Source organism: Ixodes scapularis, unplaced genomic scaffold (genome assembly GCF_016920785.2).
Source record: "Ixodes scapularis isolate PalLabHiFi unplaced genomic scaffold, ASM1692078v2 PGA_scaffold11__112_contigs__length_91849675, whole genome shotgun sequence".
NCBI classification, from domain to species: Eukaryota; Metazoa; Arthropoda; class Arachnida; order Ixodida; family Ixodidae; genus Ixodes; species Ixodes scapularis.
Window position 1 is genome coordinate 29,831,155 of NW_024609837.1, and position 17,859 is coordinate 29,849,013.

General features: G+C 42.1%; 1 protein-coding gene across 2 annotated transcripts in view; it reads right to left on the reverse strand.

Moving 5' to 3' along the window:
- Nucleotides 1–17,859, reverse strand: part of LOC8025057 (cardioacceleratory peptide receptor) — a 222,653-nt gene that overhangs the window by 10,655 nt on the left and 194,139 nt on the right. For both annotated transcript variants that reach the window (XM_029993681.3, XM_029993682.3), the window contains exon 4: nucleotides 1,081–1,174. In XM_029993681.3, the coding sequence (XP_029849541.2) occupies nucleotides 1,081–1,174 (94 nt within the window). The remainder of the gene's footprint in view (nucleotides 1–1,080; nucleotides 1,175–17,859) is intronic.

Genomic DNA, 17,859 nt, shown 5'->3' on the forward strand with positions numbered 1-17,859 from the left:
TGGATGTAGAGTTTACGCAAAGGGTGCGGCACACTGGCAACCTCACGCGGACACTGCTTGTCAGCAACGCAGAACGGGCACTTCGTCACGGTTTGACATCACCCAAGGCAGTGTAGAGGTAGGGGAACCCTCATGGATATACTCTTGATACTCTTGAGTTACGCGAGTAAATTACGAAATTCATTCACTCACGCCGGATTTGGCGGTGTGCAACATCTATCCGAGTAGCGTGCCTGTTAATCATTCACGTCACCATAAATCCTAAGATACCCCCAACAAATGCTCTAGTGCCCCTCATTAAAGGGAAGATGGGGCACTTCTACATTTGAGAAAAAAACACTTGAATTGCGTTCATTTGGCCTTTAGATTAACAGATATCAAAATTGTATTTCAAGGCGACGCGCCGGAGAGCCATACGAGCAATTTCAAAATAGGACTGAAGCCCCGCCCCCCTAGCCTTGGGCAGCCAAAAGAGCCGTCGATGACGTCACGGACAGCGACTGTCTTTCGCGTTTTTCTCGCGTTTAAGAATACTTACGCAGCAAATGGTTTGGGTATTCGGGTTCACGGGGTAAAAATACACTAGAATTCACTTCTAACTCATTTTTTCCAAGAAGCTCCGTAGCTTCCCTTTAAAGGGCTCTGTAGAAGGCATTCGGTACAAATTCCTACACAGAATCGACGAACCAACGTATGCAAACTTGGAAACAGCGCAAAAAAGACAAGATACAAGAACGAGAAGTGAACGAACACAACGCTGTGTTGGGCTAGTTGGTTCATAATGCAAACTTGGGAACAGCGCTTCTTGTTCTTGTCCCTCGTCTTTTTTGAGTTATGAACCAACTAGCCCAACTTCACGCCTTGTTGCAACCAACGCATGCCAATGGGCACGAGCAGAATTGAGATCATGACGTGATTCGCCGATTTTCTAAAGGAGTTCGTTCCGAAGGTCTTTTAGATGCCCGAGAAGCAGGGGTGCTCTACTAATGGAGAAAACAAAAATGCTAAACAGTAGCTCCTGCTAATTTAGTTAAAGTTAGAGCTAGTAAGCACAAACACAGCCAGAAAGCGTCTACTCACAGCTTCCCGAGAAGTTCATGGGGTTGGTGATAGCATCGTAACGGTCAATGCTCAGGGCCACGAGCACGTACGTGGACGAGTACGTCACCAGGATCTGTGCAAACACACAATTTTGTTCTTCACTGCTTGCAGGGGCCTCTGCGTACGGGGGGACAAACCATCAAACTGCAGGTTAACTGCCACAAATGAGAAAAGAGCGGTAAAACACTTCTCGGTTCATTTCATATAGTATTGCAATGAGAGAGCTTCGAAAATTGGTGGCGTCCTGTAAGGTCACGTTATCATCCGGGAGTGAATTCCGCTCGGAAACTGAGAGCTGTAATAGAGAAAATTTAAAGACGTTAAATTTAGGGGTAGTGAGCAGAAGTTCGTTGCAAAAAGCAGTTTCGATATCGGGCTTGTCAAGCCGCATGGTTGGCCAAGTCACTCGCGCATGAATGGCGGACGCTGGCGGGTGTTCTTTTGTTCACTCGCTTCTTTTCACTAACATTAAAGTGTGTTTTATTGAAAAAAAGTAATAGAGTTCGTTTCCTAAGTCCCACAGAGTTTGCATGAGTTGTCCGCCATTTTGGGGCTATGACTCACATGAATTCTACGTGATATCTCTGGAATTATGAAGAAAAAAAAGTAACGTCATTTTGTGTTATCGCGAAAGCAGCTGGTTCTAGCGGGCAACAAGCTCCGCCCATTGGTCAACCTCTCTCAGTATAAACGACTCTGATGCGGACCACAGCCGTTTATATTGAGAAAGTTTGGCCTTCTTAAGAAGATTTTGTCTGCCTGGCAACCACAGCAGCGTAGTCTGACAACCGGGAGATGACTACATTCGTCCGCCATTTTGTGGCTGTGACTCATGGGAACCCTATGCGATTTCTCAGGAACAAACAAGACAAAGAAGTAACGCCATTTTGTATTATCGCGAAATCCGCGGGTTCTAGCGGGCAACAAGCTTCCCGACCATTGGCCTAAATCTCTCAATATAAAAGGCTCTGACCTGGAGCGTACAAGCGAGACACTCTGCGGCGACCTGCGAGAATACAAATAAAAATTTTCCTTTTTTTGTGCGGATATGCTTGTGCGTGTATAGTTGTGGAGGACAAAGCGAGTGGCTCTGTTTTGAAGTTCGCGGAATAAGGCACTTAATCGAGGACAAAGAGCTAAAAGCGTCTGAAAACCACAATGAAAACATCAAACAAAGGTTAAAGTACGAAAAAAAAAAGATAAAAAAAAATACCGAAAGTGGAGTTCGGATTTCGTTTGCTCACATTTCAGCGAGCAAAGCGTAATTTTTTCTGAAAATAGTAACGTGTTTTGTTCGAAGCCATCGCCGACAAAAACAGAGTTAAAAACAAAAAATCGCTTCTACACATGGCTGGCATTGACGTCACATAAGCTGCAATTGTGGTGGCCTTGCTCCCGAGCCGATAACACCTAGAAGACAAGGCCTGGCGCGTGACGTCATCATTAGTGGATTCCCGATCCTCTCCCAAGCGGGAAACACGCTGAAACTCGGACGAGAGCCTCCGCCAAGCGGCATATGCGTCCGTCTTGGCGTTGGCGGCGACGCTGACGCAAACTAAGCGACGCCGCGTGGAGCCACTTGTGATGACGTATATGAAAAAAAAAAAGCACAGACCTTGTGTTATAAATGGCATTTTGCTGGGTACGTTGTCGGCAAGAACAAATGGGAATGATGAACACCAGCATAAGGTGATAACGTCACGTGCAAGCCGTGCACAGTTTGTTTCACGTCACGTTCGAGCAAAGCCGGCGCTGTTTATAATACCGAGAGATGACTGTATACCTTGTGACACCAGGCGTAGAGCTCTAATCCCGTTAGGACATACCCGGCCCTAGCCTGCGACTTTTTCCCCCACACGTCACGAGTAGTGGACCCCAGCGGCACCGCCTATAGCTTGCGTCAGCGTCACCGACAACGCGTCTAGCGGCGTCACACAAGGAGTGCGACGCTAGCAGACGGCGACGCCCACACGGACGTGTCTGACGCTTTGCACCGTCTCCCGTCGAGCTTCAGCGCGTTTGCCACTCGTGGGTGGGGAAAGGGGGGAGGGATTCATTAACGATGACGTCATGAGACGGCCTCGTCTTGTAGCTGGTATTGCCCAAGCACATCGGGGTAGCCATCATCCCCGTTGAGTGGACCGCCCAGTGCCTTCATCGTATGAGGGCTATAAGCCAAAACTAATATGCTCGAGGAGGATGTTTGCGACCGCGTTATGTTAGGGCCCGAGAAACACTGGCGACAATGTGCGCCCAATTAGTCTGTAGTACTATAGCTTGTCTCACGTTTATTGACTCACCGGGTACGAGAAATCACTCGAATCGTAACACGACGGGGTTCCAATTTTGGTCATCGCTGAAGCGAGATCTAATTTGCCTCTCACGGTGTCAGCTGATATAGCGTTTGCAGAAGGTTCGTCTGCTAACGCGAGCAAAAAAACGCGATTTGTATTTGCAGACAAAACACCAACAACACCAACAATAACAAGCCGAAATTGAACGACAATAACAAAGAAAATGGGTCGTCTGCTATGAAGCGAGTGCTACGGCCAAGTAAAATTGAACGCAGCTTAAAATTTAATCGCCTCCTATTAGCAACTCTCAAGTTAATAATATAATAATAATAATAATAATAATAATAATAATAATAATAATAATAATAATAATAATAATAATAATAATGTTTATTTTTTATCAAACAAATGAATGAGGGGGGCCGAGGAGAAACGCTGCATCATGCAGCTTGATGAGTCGCCGGCCCCCTTCTCACACAAACAGCAGTGGCACAAGCAAAAATAAACAAGACGCAATGACATTCAAAAAGTAATCAGGCGGCAATATTAACGTTTTTCTTAGTAACATGACACATACATTGAGAGTTCTATGTAACTATGTATTCATGTAATACATGATACGTACCATATATGCATTGAGAGGATATATGCACAGAAATCACGAAGTATTATACATTTCAAAGCTCTGGAAAGTACAACTAAAAAAACACACTGGAAAGAAATTCTCGAGTATCTTTTCTCGATGACTTAATAGGATCAATATTTTGAAGCTAAGAAAATTAAGTAGGTTTTGAAGCGCATAAGATAACATTTGCTCAGCATAAGTCGTTCTAATATTGGGTAACTTCCAATTTTGCAAACTTCGAGTGGGGTAAGTCGGCACTTTTGAAGCTAGAGAAGCCAGGTCAATCAGATTAAGATAATATGTTTGTACTTCAGATTTATGACACACACAAATGATATTTATATATATACTATTACCATTAATCAATTTTAATCTTTTAAATAAGGGTTCACTAGGGTGGCCGTATGGGACATTGGACATGTTTCTTAGCATTTTTTTTCTGCAACAGAAGTAGTTTATTTCTGTTTGTACTTGTGCTATTACCTCAAACTAGGTGGCAGTAGTTTATATGAGAGAAAAATAAAGAGTTATAAATTAAAAGTTTGACATTTCTTGGCAAAAGATGGCGGTGTCGATACGTCAAGCCAACAACATGCCATAGTTTAAGCAAAATGTAATTACTATGATCGTCCCATCGCATTTCATCCGTGAATACAACACCAAGACTCTTAAAGCTAGTGAGGACTTCAATTTTAGTCGAATTTAAAACGATATCACAGGTAAAAGTAACATTCTTGTTTTTTTTTTGGGTGAAATAAAACCGCTCTTGTTTTATTTTCATTGATTTTTAGAACATTACAACTACACCACTTAACAAGGTCTTTAAGAGTTTCATTTGCGCTATGTATTAGTTCATTACAGTTATTACCCGCAAATTGTAAACTTGTATCGTCCGAGTAAATTACATGTTTGATATTTTTAGTTAAGTTCACGATATCATTGACATATAAATTAAACAAAAAAGGACCTATAAAACCAAATACGATTGGTTTTATATTAGACGAATAGCCATTTATATGGGCGTATTGCTTACGATGTAAAAGATATGAGGCAATTAAAGTTGATGCCTGTCCACGAAAACCATATTTTTTAGTTTTTTTATTAACAAATTATGATTTAGATGATCGAACACTTTACTAAAATCAATAAATATTCCAAGGGTCATTTTTTTCTGCTCCAAGTTTCCCAAAATATATTATTTTTGCTCTAAAAGAGTAAGCTCGATAGACCGGTCTTTACGGAAACCAAACTGCCAAGGATTGATTTTATCTGAAAACTTCACCATGCGTGAAAGCAATATTTTTTCAAAGCCTTTCGAAAACACCGGTAAGATAGAAATAGGCCTGTAGTTTGCCCATTTCGTTCTTGTCACACTTTTTATAGAATACGCTGACATTAGCTATCTGCATATTTTTGGAAACACCCCGAGCTGCAAGCAGAGATTAAAAATGAGTGTCAGACAGGGTGATATGATATCTATTACATGTTTTATCGGACCTATAAGAATCTCATCAGCGTCACAGCTTGCACTATGTTTAAAGGACAAAAATGTGTGTATCACCTCCATATTCAAAACTAGCTCAAGAAAGAACGTACTTTCATTTTTAGTCCAATATACGCGCAAGCGTTTTCACCTGGATTATCTTTTGCCAAATTTACAAAGTGGTCATTAAAAGTATTTGCTAGTAATGTTCCTGTAAGTTCTACATTATACAGGCGGATTTTCTCAATTTGCTTTATTTCGTGTGAACGATTCGGGACATTGTTAAGTTTTTCCACGTGACGTCTGATCGCATTGCTGTGTAAACAAAGTTGTTATTAAAGTACTTTGCTCTAGCATTTGTTAATTCCCTTGTAAGTATGTTACGGTATGATTTAAATGCTTTAAGATGTTCAGGGTCCTTTGTGTTTACGAATATCTTGAACAAAACATTTTCCTATTTATTTTAAACCAAAGTTCTGGGGTTATCCATGGTTTACGATTTCGTTTCGAAATTTCATAGATTTATATAGAAATCACGTTTTGTGTATTTCCTTAAATTTGTTCAAGAACACGTTATATGCTTCGCTCGTGTCTACTTCCTCATAGACCTGGCTCCAGTCCATGTCCAAAAGTTTATTTTTAAATTCATAAAGGCTATTTGCTGTACTGCTTTGAAAAGGTGCACCAAACCGCTTCTTTGTAGTTTTAGCTATTTCCTTTTTATGCACATGAACACGCCTAGATGGTCACTTATGTCTGTGCTTAATATCCCTGATTTTATGCAGGTTAAGTCAAAATTTGGAATAAACAGATCGAGGAGTGTTGAAGAGTCAACCGTAATTCTTGTGGGTGATTTTATGACATTTGTACAACCACTAATATTAATTAACAAATCCATCTGCCTTTTGCTTGGGGTGTCTAGAAGCATGTTCAAGTTGAAATCTCCACCCAAAATAATATTATATTGATTTTCCGTAGCAAATCTAAAATAACCTTCTAGAAAAAAAAAAAGAAACTAGATTTCCATTTGGCGGTCTATAAAATACCGAGACAATACTGTTATCCACTACTAACGACAACACTTCATAATCTTTAGTAACACATGAGTATTCAGGTAATAATTCACCTTGCATATTATTTCTTAACATTAACAACACACCCTTCCGCGCCCAGTTGATCTGTTTAAAAAGTAGTTGCTATACATTGGTAGTTTAAAAACATCGTTTTCATCAGAATACCATGTTGCTGAGAACATGATAACATCAAACTAAAAACAAAATTCATAAAAAAAAAGCCAAGCTCTGTAGTTTTGTTTCGGGCAGACCGAGTGTTTAACTGCATGCATTTAAAAGAACTTGGGTGCTCATTTCCCATGTGGTCACTTAGTTCAGATGTAGAAGAGTAGATTAGTTCTGCCATAGTGGGTTAAAAGACAACATCAAGCAGAAAACAACAACAATACTCACTTCGAGTACATTTCTCATCTTCAAGAGACTTAGACATATCAAGAAAAACATTTAAGGAACATTTAAAGGAATAGCAATTGACACCAAAGGCTTTACACACAAAATTTATTATTGAATATTCAAAGAAAGCTTCATAAACTAAATAAACAAAAGAAATACCGACTTTCCCACCCTTTTTGTATGCTTGGTATACTCTCTCACGTTTACATCCCAAGAGCTTCACACCAAAATTTCTGCATAAAAACCAAGTTTTACGAAATGCCAAGTTATCAAATAAATAGTTCATATACATACCATCCACAACTTGCTTATCGCAAAAACTCGTAGTATTTAAATAAAGAAATGAAAAAATATTTTTGTAAAGGAAAACAAACACTAGGCCGATAGTGAAAAGTAAATTGTGCTTCCATCATCCAAGATCAGATGTAAACAAAGGCACACCTCAGAGCCTGTAGGCTGTTCACACTATCTTATCAAGATCTGCTTCACATTCGATTTTGATTATACGGTACCCCTGTTTTTTTCGTGCGAATCTTACCGTTCCTCTGCCAGGCAAACTGATACATTTTTTTCATTGGCTTTACCTTTAAGGATCCAGAGGAGCTTTTTATTCATGGCGGTCAGGTTGTCAAGAAACCAGATACCAGATTGCGCATCTTTTAGATATTTCCTTTTTGCCAGCCACAGATCTTGGGTTGCTCGTGAGACAAACCGAACTAGTACAGCAGGCGCTTTTCCATTTTTTGCTGGAAGCCGGTGAATGCCCTCCACACCTTTCTCGGTTAGTTCTGGCAGTTCTCAATTATTCGCTTTGTCATTCAGCTTATTCAGAAGATTCTCATTGACGTTTAGGGATAGTCCATGAATTTCCATGTTCTGTTGCCTGGTGTACTGTTCTAGGCTGTTCGTTTTATTTTTAATTTGCGAATTTCATCATCATTCTTCTTTCCTTCGACTTTTCCCACGCGTTTTTCAAGGCCAGTTATTTCTTTGGATTGGTGGGTCATTTTCTTTAAGATTTCGTCGTACTAACTAGATACCAACTTAGTTGACGCTTCGATTTGATCAACTGTCTCCTTGATTGACATTAGTGAATCCACTTTCGCACCTAGAATCGTAATTTCTGCAAGTTTTTTGTTAATAGCAGCTAGCTCCTGTACAAGTTGAGGATCCTGCACCTGGCTCCTGTTTTCCAGGGCTGTGTATGCCTCGGATTTTCGCTGTCAAGCAAGTTTGGCAGTCCTATGCATTATTTTTTTAATTTTTATTTTTGCCTTTGGAATTACTTTTGCACGAGCATGACCCTACGTGATAGCCATATATGCAGTCCGAGCATGTTAAGAACTTTGTAACTTCTGTCGGTAGTGGTTCGTTACATGACAAGCAGAGTTATGGGTTTGACATAGTCTCATTCGCCATTTAAATGACAAGTGAACGAAGACCAGCACTTACAGCAGTTCACTTCTGCTGCCGAACAGAAGCTGACATCCACCCATGGATGATGGAGTGTCAAGGAGAAGCTAGAGCCGCTCGATATGGCAGCGTAGCTGCCAGAGTAGCGCCCCGCTTCTCCCTGCGCCGCCTTTCACCGCGATTGGTCACACACAGTACCATAGCAACGAGCCGAGCTGGCACTGATCCCATAGCAACTGAGTGACTACTCGTTACGTGACCTCGCCGAAGGCGTGATGTCACTGGTAAGATGGCAGCGCCCAGAGCTGGTAGATGCGAGTTTGTTCGGTGTGCGGAGTCGTGATGTGCAGCTGCTTGCCGACGATTCGGGTCTTCTTCGTGAACATCAGAACGCGAAGATCTGAAAGAATGAGACTTAATACCTTTTCTGTGCAAGATCACTCTGGATATTAGCACCTGTGTGACAGAATCAGTCATATCGACGTAGTGGTGCTCGGATTCCCGGATGTGTTCGAGGATCGATAAGGCTTTTAGCATGCAATTTGCGCATACTCTTCGCTTTGTTTCAACGTTGGAGTGTCTGAGAACCGATGCGAAATGTATGAGTCGCAAGTTGGGCCTTGGTGAAGTTTTTTCAGCCCCAGGTAACCGCATAATCACAGAAACGTTTAGCGAGAAAGCTCCTCTGATGTTTACGTTTTGTACTAATCAACGATTTTACGATATACCTTTTAGGATAAAATCTTCACCTTTTTCTAGCTCATTGAAAATTTGAGGTTTTTGAGAATTGAAACGAAAGGTATACCTCGCGTGTAGGGCCTAGGGGAAATTGTTTCAGCCCTGGGTCACCGAACAACCACAGCAACTTTTATTAGCGAGGAAGCGCCTGCAATTTTTAACCTTTCGTTCTAATCGACGATTTTACAAATTGGCAGTTCTGAAGACTTTGATATAACGTGCTTTTGTTGCAATCGATTGCATTTGATCGCAGTGTTTTTTTATTTATTTTTTCAAGTGACAAGCTGGCGTTTGCTCAAATGACGTGTATGAAGTTACCTGTTATATGACAATGCATCAACACATACTATTAATCTTAGATGCTCAGAGCTGGGTTCGTCTTTGTAATTAACAACTTCAAGTTACATACATAATTATTTGTACGTGTAATGTTTATTTCCTGTAGCTGCACCCGTTTTGTGCTCATTAATGTCAGTGTGCTGTGATGTTTCATGTATGTATGGCTCTAAATATCCCCTTTGCAATGCCTACAAGGGCCAAATTGACGTCAGCTGACCCCAGCTCACGCATCGGACACGAGAACTGCGTCACCTGGACGTATGCGCTCGTCAGCAATCAATTCATCGGCGATTATTTGAATTCGCGTTCGTGGCCAATGAGCGCCCTGACGGAGCTTATCATCACTTGCAGAGGCCAAGTTCTATGGTGCGCTTAAAAAGCACAGTGGAAGCTTGGGATCATATCGCACCGGTGCCCTAGCATGTCACGACCGCGTGATTTCACAGCTCGCTTTTGAGTTGAGGACAACTGCAAAGGAAGAAGTTAAAAACACATTTTATGGTCCCTTTAACACGGATAAGTGTGCTACACCAGATAAAATATTGACTTTTTGCATGCCGGTAAACTTCCGGACGACCACTTGGCCTGTCGGCAAGAACACCTCATATCCGGCGTCCGTCTCTTTTGATGGCGTTAGCAATCCTCTGGAGACGACCATGCTGTCCTTCTTGGTTGAACACCGTTGGCTGTTCATCGCCCAAAGAAGTGTGAGACCGTCGTCGACGTCGCCAGTCGGTGAGATAATGTGATCATGAATGGATGATTAGGTCTTGAAGAAGTATGATGCTAAGCATATATTCCCTGACACTGGGGCAGTCGAGCAGCAGTCATGTCCCGAGGCGATCATCCTGTCGTGGCCGGCGTAATCGGATTTTGTTCGATAGGAGCGAAGTCCGAAAGTACAAGGACGGTACGTACGTCCCACAAAGCGGCCGCCATGCCGGCGGCGCGGAAAGCCATTCGCCTTGTCAGTGCACCTACGATACTTAGCAGCTCTCGTCTCTAGACAGTCCCCGGGCTGCAAATCGCCTCACTTCTAAGAAGAAACGGCAATCATTCCTCCAGAGGCCCGTGCCGTACCGCCATGCCAAGCGTCTCTTGCCACTTTTCAATCAACGAATGGGGATATCAACTAGAAAAAAAGGTGCCGTCTGGCGTCGCTAGTAGGACGGTTACCATGGCAACGTCCCAGGCCCAAATTAGAGATCACTATCGGCGCTTCTGACGTCGTGCATCTAGAAAATTTTGCGTCGTGTCGCTACTCTGGCAGCTACGCTGCCATATAGAGTGGCTCTAAGGCTAACAAATCCGCTGAAAAAAAAAAAAAGCACTGAATTGATTTTATTTCGCTGATGAAGGTACAACAACACTGTAGGTACAGCCAAAGCCCTTTCATATTTCAAAAGTAGCGCAAGGTGCGCCGATGCACGGGGCGCGTGCAACGTGCAGCACTTAGGAATATCATGGCGGCACAGCACAGCAGTGAGCTAGATTTTAGAAGCCATGTTCTTCCCAGAAGTGGCCCGCAGCACGTGTCTCGAGCATTTTACAACAATGAATGGCACCACTTTTTCCAGGATAGAGGGGCTTTAGGTGCAACTTCCCGGAGGCGAAGTATGCTCAAAAGTGGACAACGTCACTCGGCTGGTTCTGACCTATCCATGTCAGGCTACACTTTGATCAGCCGAGAAAAACGAAAGCAACGACAGGGACGTTTTTAGGTAACTTCTGCCATACCCTATGCTTTACCGGCGGAAATAAGAACGACATCAAACTGTCAACTTCGACGGTGTAGATTTTTTTTTTAATGCAATTACCCCGAGCTTTTCCCGCGCTTTTCAAGACATCATGAAACACGTGGTCGCAGCTGATGATTTTTGTCATTACGTCACACGTGTGAGCCATGGTCGTATCCGCACGCTCTCTTACGTGCTGCTCTTGTTCGGCGTCTGGAGAGTGATAGGGATTTTTCGCCCCTCCAATGAAAAACGTCACAAGATAAAACAGATCCGCGGGTTTGTGAGAAAACAAAACTTCGGGGTAATGTTTCGGCTCCTCCTCCCACTACATCAAAACGCAAAACATCTTTGTGTTTGACGAGTTTGGCGACCCTGGAATGAACCGACGCATTCACTGATTTTGGCGAATCCATCGGCTCACCACGCGAGGGAATCGGTTTCATACATTAATCTAAAATAGCCTGGAGCTTGCTCTTTTCCGCAAGTCACTCGGGAGAGCTAATCACCGCAATTTTCGCGAATGACGACGGTGATAATATTTAAACACCCGAAAATAGTCGGCGCTGTAAACACAAAACACGGTGAAATGTCGTGCTGTGTCAGAACACAGTGTGTTGTTTAGGTCTAAACTTACGTTCCGCATTGTAATTTGGCGTGCGTTGAATGCAGTAATTGGCCCTTTCAACTGCTCGGGAAAGTTGACGGTTCAGATGTTTTTAGATTCATGTTGTCCTCTCAAGAATTCGGCACACAAATTAAATAATTGAACCGGCAATCTTTTTTTTTTCTTGTAAAGGCATGCTTTTGATATTCCTGTATCCTATAAATTGTTTTTATTATATATATATATATATATATATATATATATATATATATATATATATATATATATATATATATATATGTGCGTGCGTGCGTGCGTGCGTGCGTGCGTGCGTGCGTGCGTGCGTGCGTGCGTGCGTGCGTGCGTGCGTGCGTGCGTGCGTGCGTGCGTGCGTGCGTGCGTGCGTGCGTGCGTGCGTGCGTGCGTGCGTGCGTGCGTGCGTGCGTGCGTGCGTGCGTGCGTGCGTGCGTGCGTGCGTGCGTGCGTGCGTGCGTGCGTGCGTGCGTGCGTGCGTGCGTGCGTGCGTGCGTGTGTTCATTTACAAAGAAATAACCCTGCAGCGCCGAAACAGGTACAGCCGAGTATTACTAGAAAAAAAAAAAAACACTGGTTGGTGGTAAAAAATCCGTAAAGGCTGTTAATTAAAGGCAAAATCAAGTTTGCAATAAAGGCACGTCAAAAACGTGACTGAAGTCCATCGCATGAAAGGAAACATCGAATCAGCGTAAACTTCAGAATATGTGTTCCGCATGGCTTGCAGCGGTCAGACGATGTGCTGCTTGCTGCTCTCGCCAGGTGTTCCTTCGGTAGTTCGTTAGAAGGATGGAAATTTCTGCCTGCTTCCCTGTTTACACAGGACAACTCTTTCTGCGTAACCTGCTTCTAAGAGGGCAAATGTAGCGCTAAAAGCCTCGCTTGGGTCACCACATTCACCCCTGACAAAAGAAAAAGACGGTGCCAATCCGCAATATGTATGCAAATGATGCGACAGCCACCAAACTTTTGTTCAGGATATTTTGATACTTTGGCGGGCCTGTTTTTTCCTTATCATTTCCAGCGTTTGCGACTAAAAGATTCGTAAAAAATATACAGGGGTTTCACGAAAGGTGGACAAATTCGATATTGCGGAAATTACGCATCGCACAAAAAAAAAAAAAATGCTTGTGTCATTTTGGTCTTAGGCCGGGGTTTATTTACGAAAATTATTAAAGTTCGGAATAATTAAGTTGTTACTTATTTTCGAGTAATTAATTTTATTATTTTAAATCGAATTTAAGGGCCTGGTTTTATTTGAAAACTTGCTGAGCATCATCGAAAAACACACACACGAAAAAAAATTGGAGTGCTATAGAAGGCATGCGCTGCATTTTCCAGCTTTCTGAAAAACAGCACAACTTCGAAGGGTTTTTAAGTTTCGGTTTGCAATCGGAGCGCTTCTCGGCACCGACGGCACCGCGCCCCGTAAAGAAATAGTGCAACCAACACCTGCTTCGCTGCCCTCGCGCAACAGAGCAGAGGCAGGTTGTACTATTTCTCCACGGGGCCGTCGGTGCCGACAAGCACTGCGATTGCAAACCGAAACTTAAAAAAACCGTTCGAAGTTGTGTTGTTTTTAAGAAAGCTGTAAAATGCAGCACGTGCCTTCTATCTGACTCCAATTTTTTTGTGTGTGTTTTTCGATGATGCTCAGCAAGTTTCCAAATGAAACCATGCCTTAAACTCAATTTAAAGAAGAAAATAATTACACGAAAATAATTAACAACTTAATTATCCCGAACTTTAATAGTTTTCAAAAATAGGTTCCCTGCCTAGGACCAAAACGGCACAAGCCTTTTTTTGTTGTGATGTGTAGTTTTCGCAATATCGAATTTGTCCACCTTTTGTGAAACACCCTGTATATATATATGGCAAATCGTTGGGCAATTCTGTTGGATACGTTAAACGTCCTAGCATCACAAGTACAAGGTGTCACAAAAAAAAAAATCCACACGTATTTTTTTTATCGCAAAAATAAACTAGGCATCGCTGAACGCTCATTCTCCGCCCAAAGGTAGCGCTAGAGGTCGCAACCCGATGCCAAAGTTTCAGCCCGTTCCGATACCTTATTCAAAAGCCTAGAAGTGATTTTCTGAAAATTTCAATGGGAAAATGGCGGCCTACGAAGTTTTCGAATACATGGGCTCTACGGCACCAGAAACCGAAAAACGGGCAAAAATGGGCTCGATTTTCCCATTGAAATTTTCAGAAAATCCCTCATAACTTCTTCGGCTAGTTGTTCCGGATTTCATGAAGCCGGATTAAGTGAAGCCGGATTAAGTATCCCCTCTAGATTTAGCGGGAAAATTGACGTCACATGACCTCAACACCAATTCAGTTTCCACGCTAAATTTTTCGAGAAAAATGACGTCACGACTTTGTGTCGCGTGACCTCTATACTATTTCACTTTCCCCACTAAATGTAGCGGGAAAATTGACGTCACGTGACCCGAATGCCAATTTGTTTTCTCGCCAAATTTAGTGGAAAAAATTACGTCACGACCGTGTAATGTGACCTCTAGAGAAATTCAGTTTCTCCGCTAGATTTAGCGGGATATTTAACATCATCTAACCAACACATAAATTCAGTTTTCCCACTAAATTTAGCGGAAAAACATACCCAGTCGCTTATAGTCACAGCTTCTTGCTTTGAGATTCGTTCTTCCCGAGCATTTCTTAGCAAGGGATGCACCTCATCGACCGAGTAGCGATAATGAGATGCCTGGAGACGCGCCCGGCGTTTCTGAAGCTGCGGGTTCCTATGTGTTTTAACCCGGGGTATTTACCGTTCATCCCGCGGAGGTGGTCGTATGAATGGCGCCGGTGCGATGCCATTCATATGCAAAAACGGCAAGGACGACGATCGAATTCGAAATCTGCGGATTCTGCAGCCAGAGATGAAAGCACTCACCCCGGTTTACACGTGTAGTTTATATCGGGACTTGGGGTCCACTCGCCGTGGATGAAGTGAGTACCAGAGTGTCGAACCGATATTTTTATTGGTTCGGTTCGGGTTCGGGTTCACGGCTTTCAGTTCAGTTTCGGTTCAGTTCCGGGGCGCAAAAAATAACGGTTCAAACCGGTCCGAACCGGTTTGAACCGCTAAATTGAGAATATATTTTCCGCGTTGTTCTGTCAATAGGCGCTATTTAGGCCGTGAAACTAACTGCTGTAAACGATCTGATTTTTGCAAGGACCTATTTTTGAGAATTTCGCGAATCGCCTACAATTCGCGAAAAATGGGTCCCGCGAACGATTTCGGTAAAATGTAAACAGATTGAAATTTATATTGAGATTCCACCGCGTCGAGAAAATTACAACCCGCGAATTATTCCAAAACTTCAGCTTTGACCTAAATCGCGAAATATTGAGCCCACGAAAAATAGTCGTTTACAGTATATAGTTTTTTTTATTATTGTTTGTTCAATTCAGTTTTATTCTCAGGTACCAAAATTATAAAATTCTGTTATTTATTCCTACACAACAAGAAAGGAAAATCTACATTAACATACAAAACGTCGTGTTTATACGACTCAACATCCCTTCGTTTACCAGAGTCACATATATTGTACCTGAATCGAAATGTTTTCGGAAGTGAAGTAGGTTGCCTAAAATACCCGTGATTGGTACAACTTTGTATCGCAGTATTAGATGTTGAATCGTGGTTTTGCCCTTGAACTAAGGAATTAATTACAGTGAATACAATCATGAAATGGGCACCTCGTCGCCATATATATCATGACATGTGTTTTACGGAATACGTTTCACAATATATATATGATGACGAGACGACTGAGCTTAAGGGAATATAATTTTCAAAATGTCACGAAAGTCACGGGACAAGTCCTTCCAGTCTATATTTTATAGGAACACTAAGCGACAATCGCAATGCTTCTTTTTCTAACTAGCATATTGTTTGCTCTCAGCAGCATGATGCGGGCGACGAATCATGCGAAAAGGAGTGGCTGAAATTGTTCACTCTAACCTATGAGCACCTCAGTACTGAGATCGAATCTGACCTGAAACAGTGCTTACCCATGTGAACATTTTCTTATATTGGATAAACTGGCATAGCCTGGATGTTGAGGTTTGCTCTTGACAAAATGCAGGTCAATTTAATTTGCAAATAAGCATCACCCTCGCTAATTGATGATTTTTGTTAAATAGAACAAAGTGGTATTTCATGCTCTACTCAATTCGGAAGCTACCTAATTGGACACTTTCTGAGAGTTTAAGTGTGCAATCGTCATAGTTCCACCACTCGTTCCAGTAAAAAAAGGCGATAGTAAAAACACATAAAAAACGCGATAATAAACTTCTATATATTTGAGAAGTTATATATGCGTGAGGAACACATATAATTATTTAAATTAGCTTCAAAATAATAATAAAAAAACATTATTTATATATTTTCAAAATCACCTATAACGCGTGTCTATAGAGGATAAAAGCGCCGAAAAATATTTGCCGAACATCTTTCAGATAATTTAAAGGCGCATTTACTTATATATCTTGGAGGTGAGAATCTTCTATTTATGCTGCCAAATCTTCAGACAGGAATTAAGTATATTTTTATTATCATCGATAAATTTGACTTTATGAAGTTCACATAACCGCCTGAGACCGACACGGAAGGACGATACTCGAAAATACGCCAGCTGTTGTGTCTTCGGCAACGTGCTTTTGTTAGCTGTTTTGCAGTGTAAAATAGTGGGTTGCAGGGCATGCCAAAAAACACTGTGGTCACATGATATATCGGAAGGCAAATACACGAAATGTGCAGAAATAAGGAGATGACACGCAATTTTTTTCTAAATAATCCCTTACACAACGCTTTACTGCAAAAAGAAATGCATAGAAATGCATAAAATGATATTCCTAATTAAACATAGATTCCGCGCAGGGCAAACAAAGATTTTTTAGAATCCTAATATAAATCACTTTTGGGCATCAGCTTGCCTCAGCTCGAAACGTCGCGGGATACTACCTCGGGAGGCTAATGTTATCTTAGGTTTTACGTGCACTTGTTTTGAGACCTTACTTCATGACTCTGTTCCTTATCAGTCATGTGCTCCAACATTTCATTAGGCTGCCGTATATCATCGCGAGACTACTATAAATACTACACAACTTTACACATTGGACGTCTAGTGCTGGTGTTGCGAACGTCGCACTTCACCAGAAAGCTGAAGTATTTAACATGGTTTGCACGTGACGTTATCGCACCAGATACTGGTTGTCATTGCGAGTTGTTCTTGCTGAGCAAATCAAATCCGGTTTGGCAAAATGCACGCTGCAAAAGTTTCGCGCTCAGTGCAAGCTATGTATTTGAGAGGCACACATTTTTCTTGTTGGTACATCGTCGTTAGGCACGGCGCGAGTATCCGGCACGACGAAAACGTGCTTTCTGGCAAGAGTGTTTTTACAAATAAAAGTTGTACCAAGTACCCATCTGTCACTATCGTTTCCAGGCCACGCTTTCTAGTCTGCGCCGAAAATGTGGGGCAGAGGAATCTTTACGACACAGTATGCTTTAAAACTACCCCCCTCCCCACTCCCTTTTTTTTAGTGTCTCCTCAAGATACTTTTTATTCCTCAGGGATTGCCTGCTCCGTATTGAGTGGTGTTCACTCGACAATTATATTTGTGTCACTTGTTAACAGTAATTCTTCCTTGCTTTAACTTTGCACCGAACTGTGAAGGTTAAACAAAATACAGGGCGGTCGAAACTTGGAGAACTTGAGAGGATCTTTCTTTTCAGGTATCCCTCCCGTACACACTAATAGTTCCATGTAACGTCCGACTAATACGTCACATTTAGACCCTTTAACACTTCTATTCTCGGGACAACTTTCTGAGGCAGTTCAGCAATAACGAAAACATGTTTGGGAGCCTCAATGGTGTGCATACATGTAAAATGGGTCGTGCAGCATCTTTTTTTTTTTACCTTAAGTTCAATAAATACCGCTAAGTTGTAATCCTTGACGTTGATAACTTGCAAAAGCATCCATTAGTTTGCCC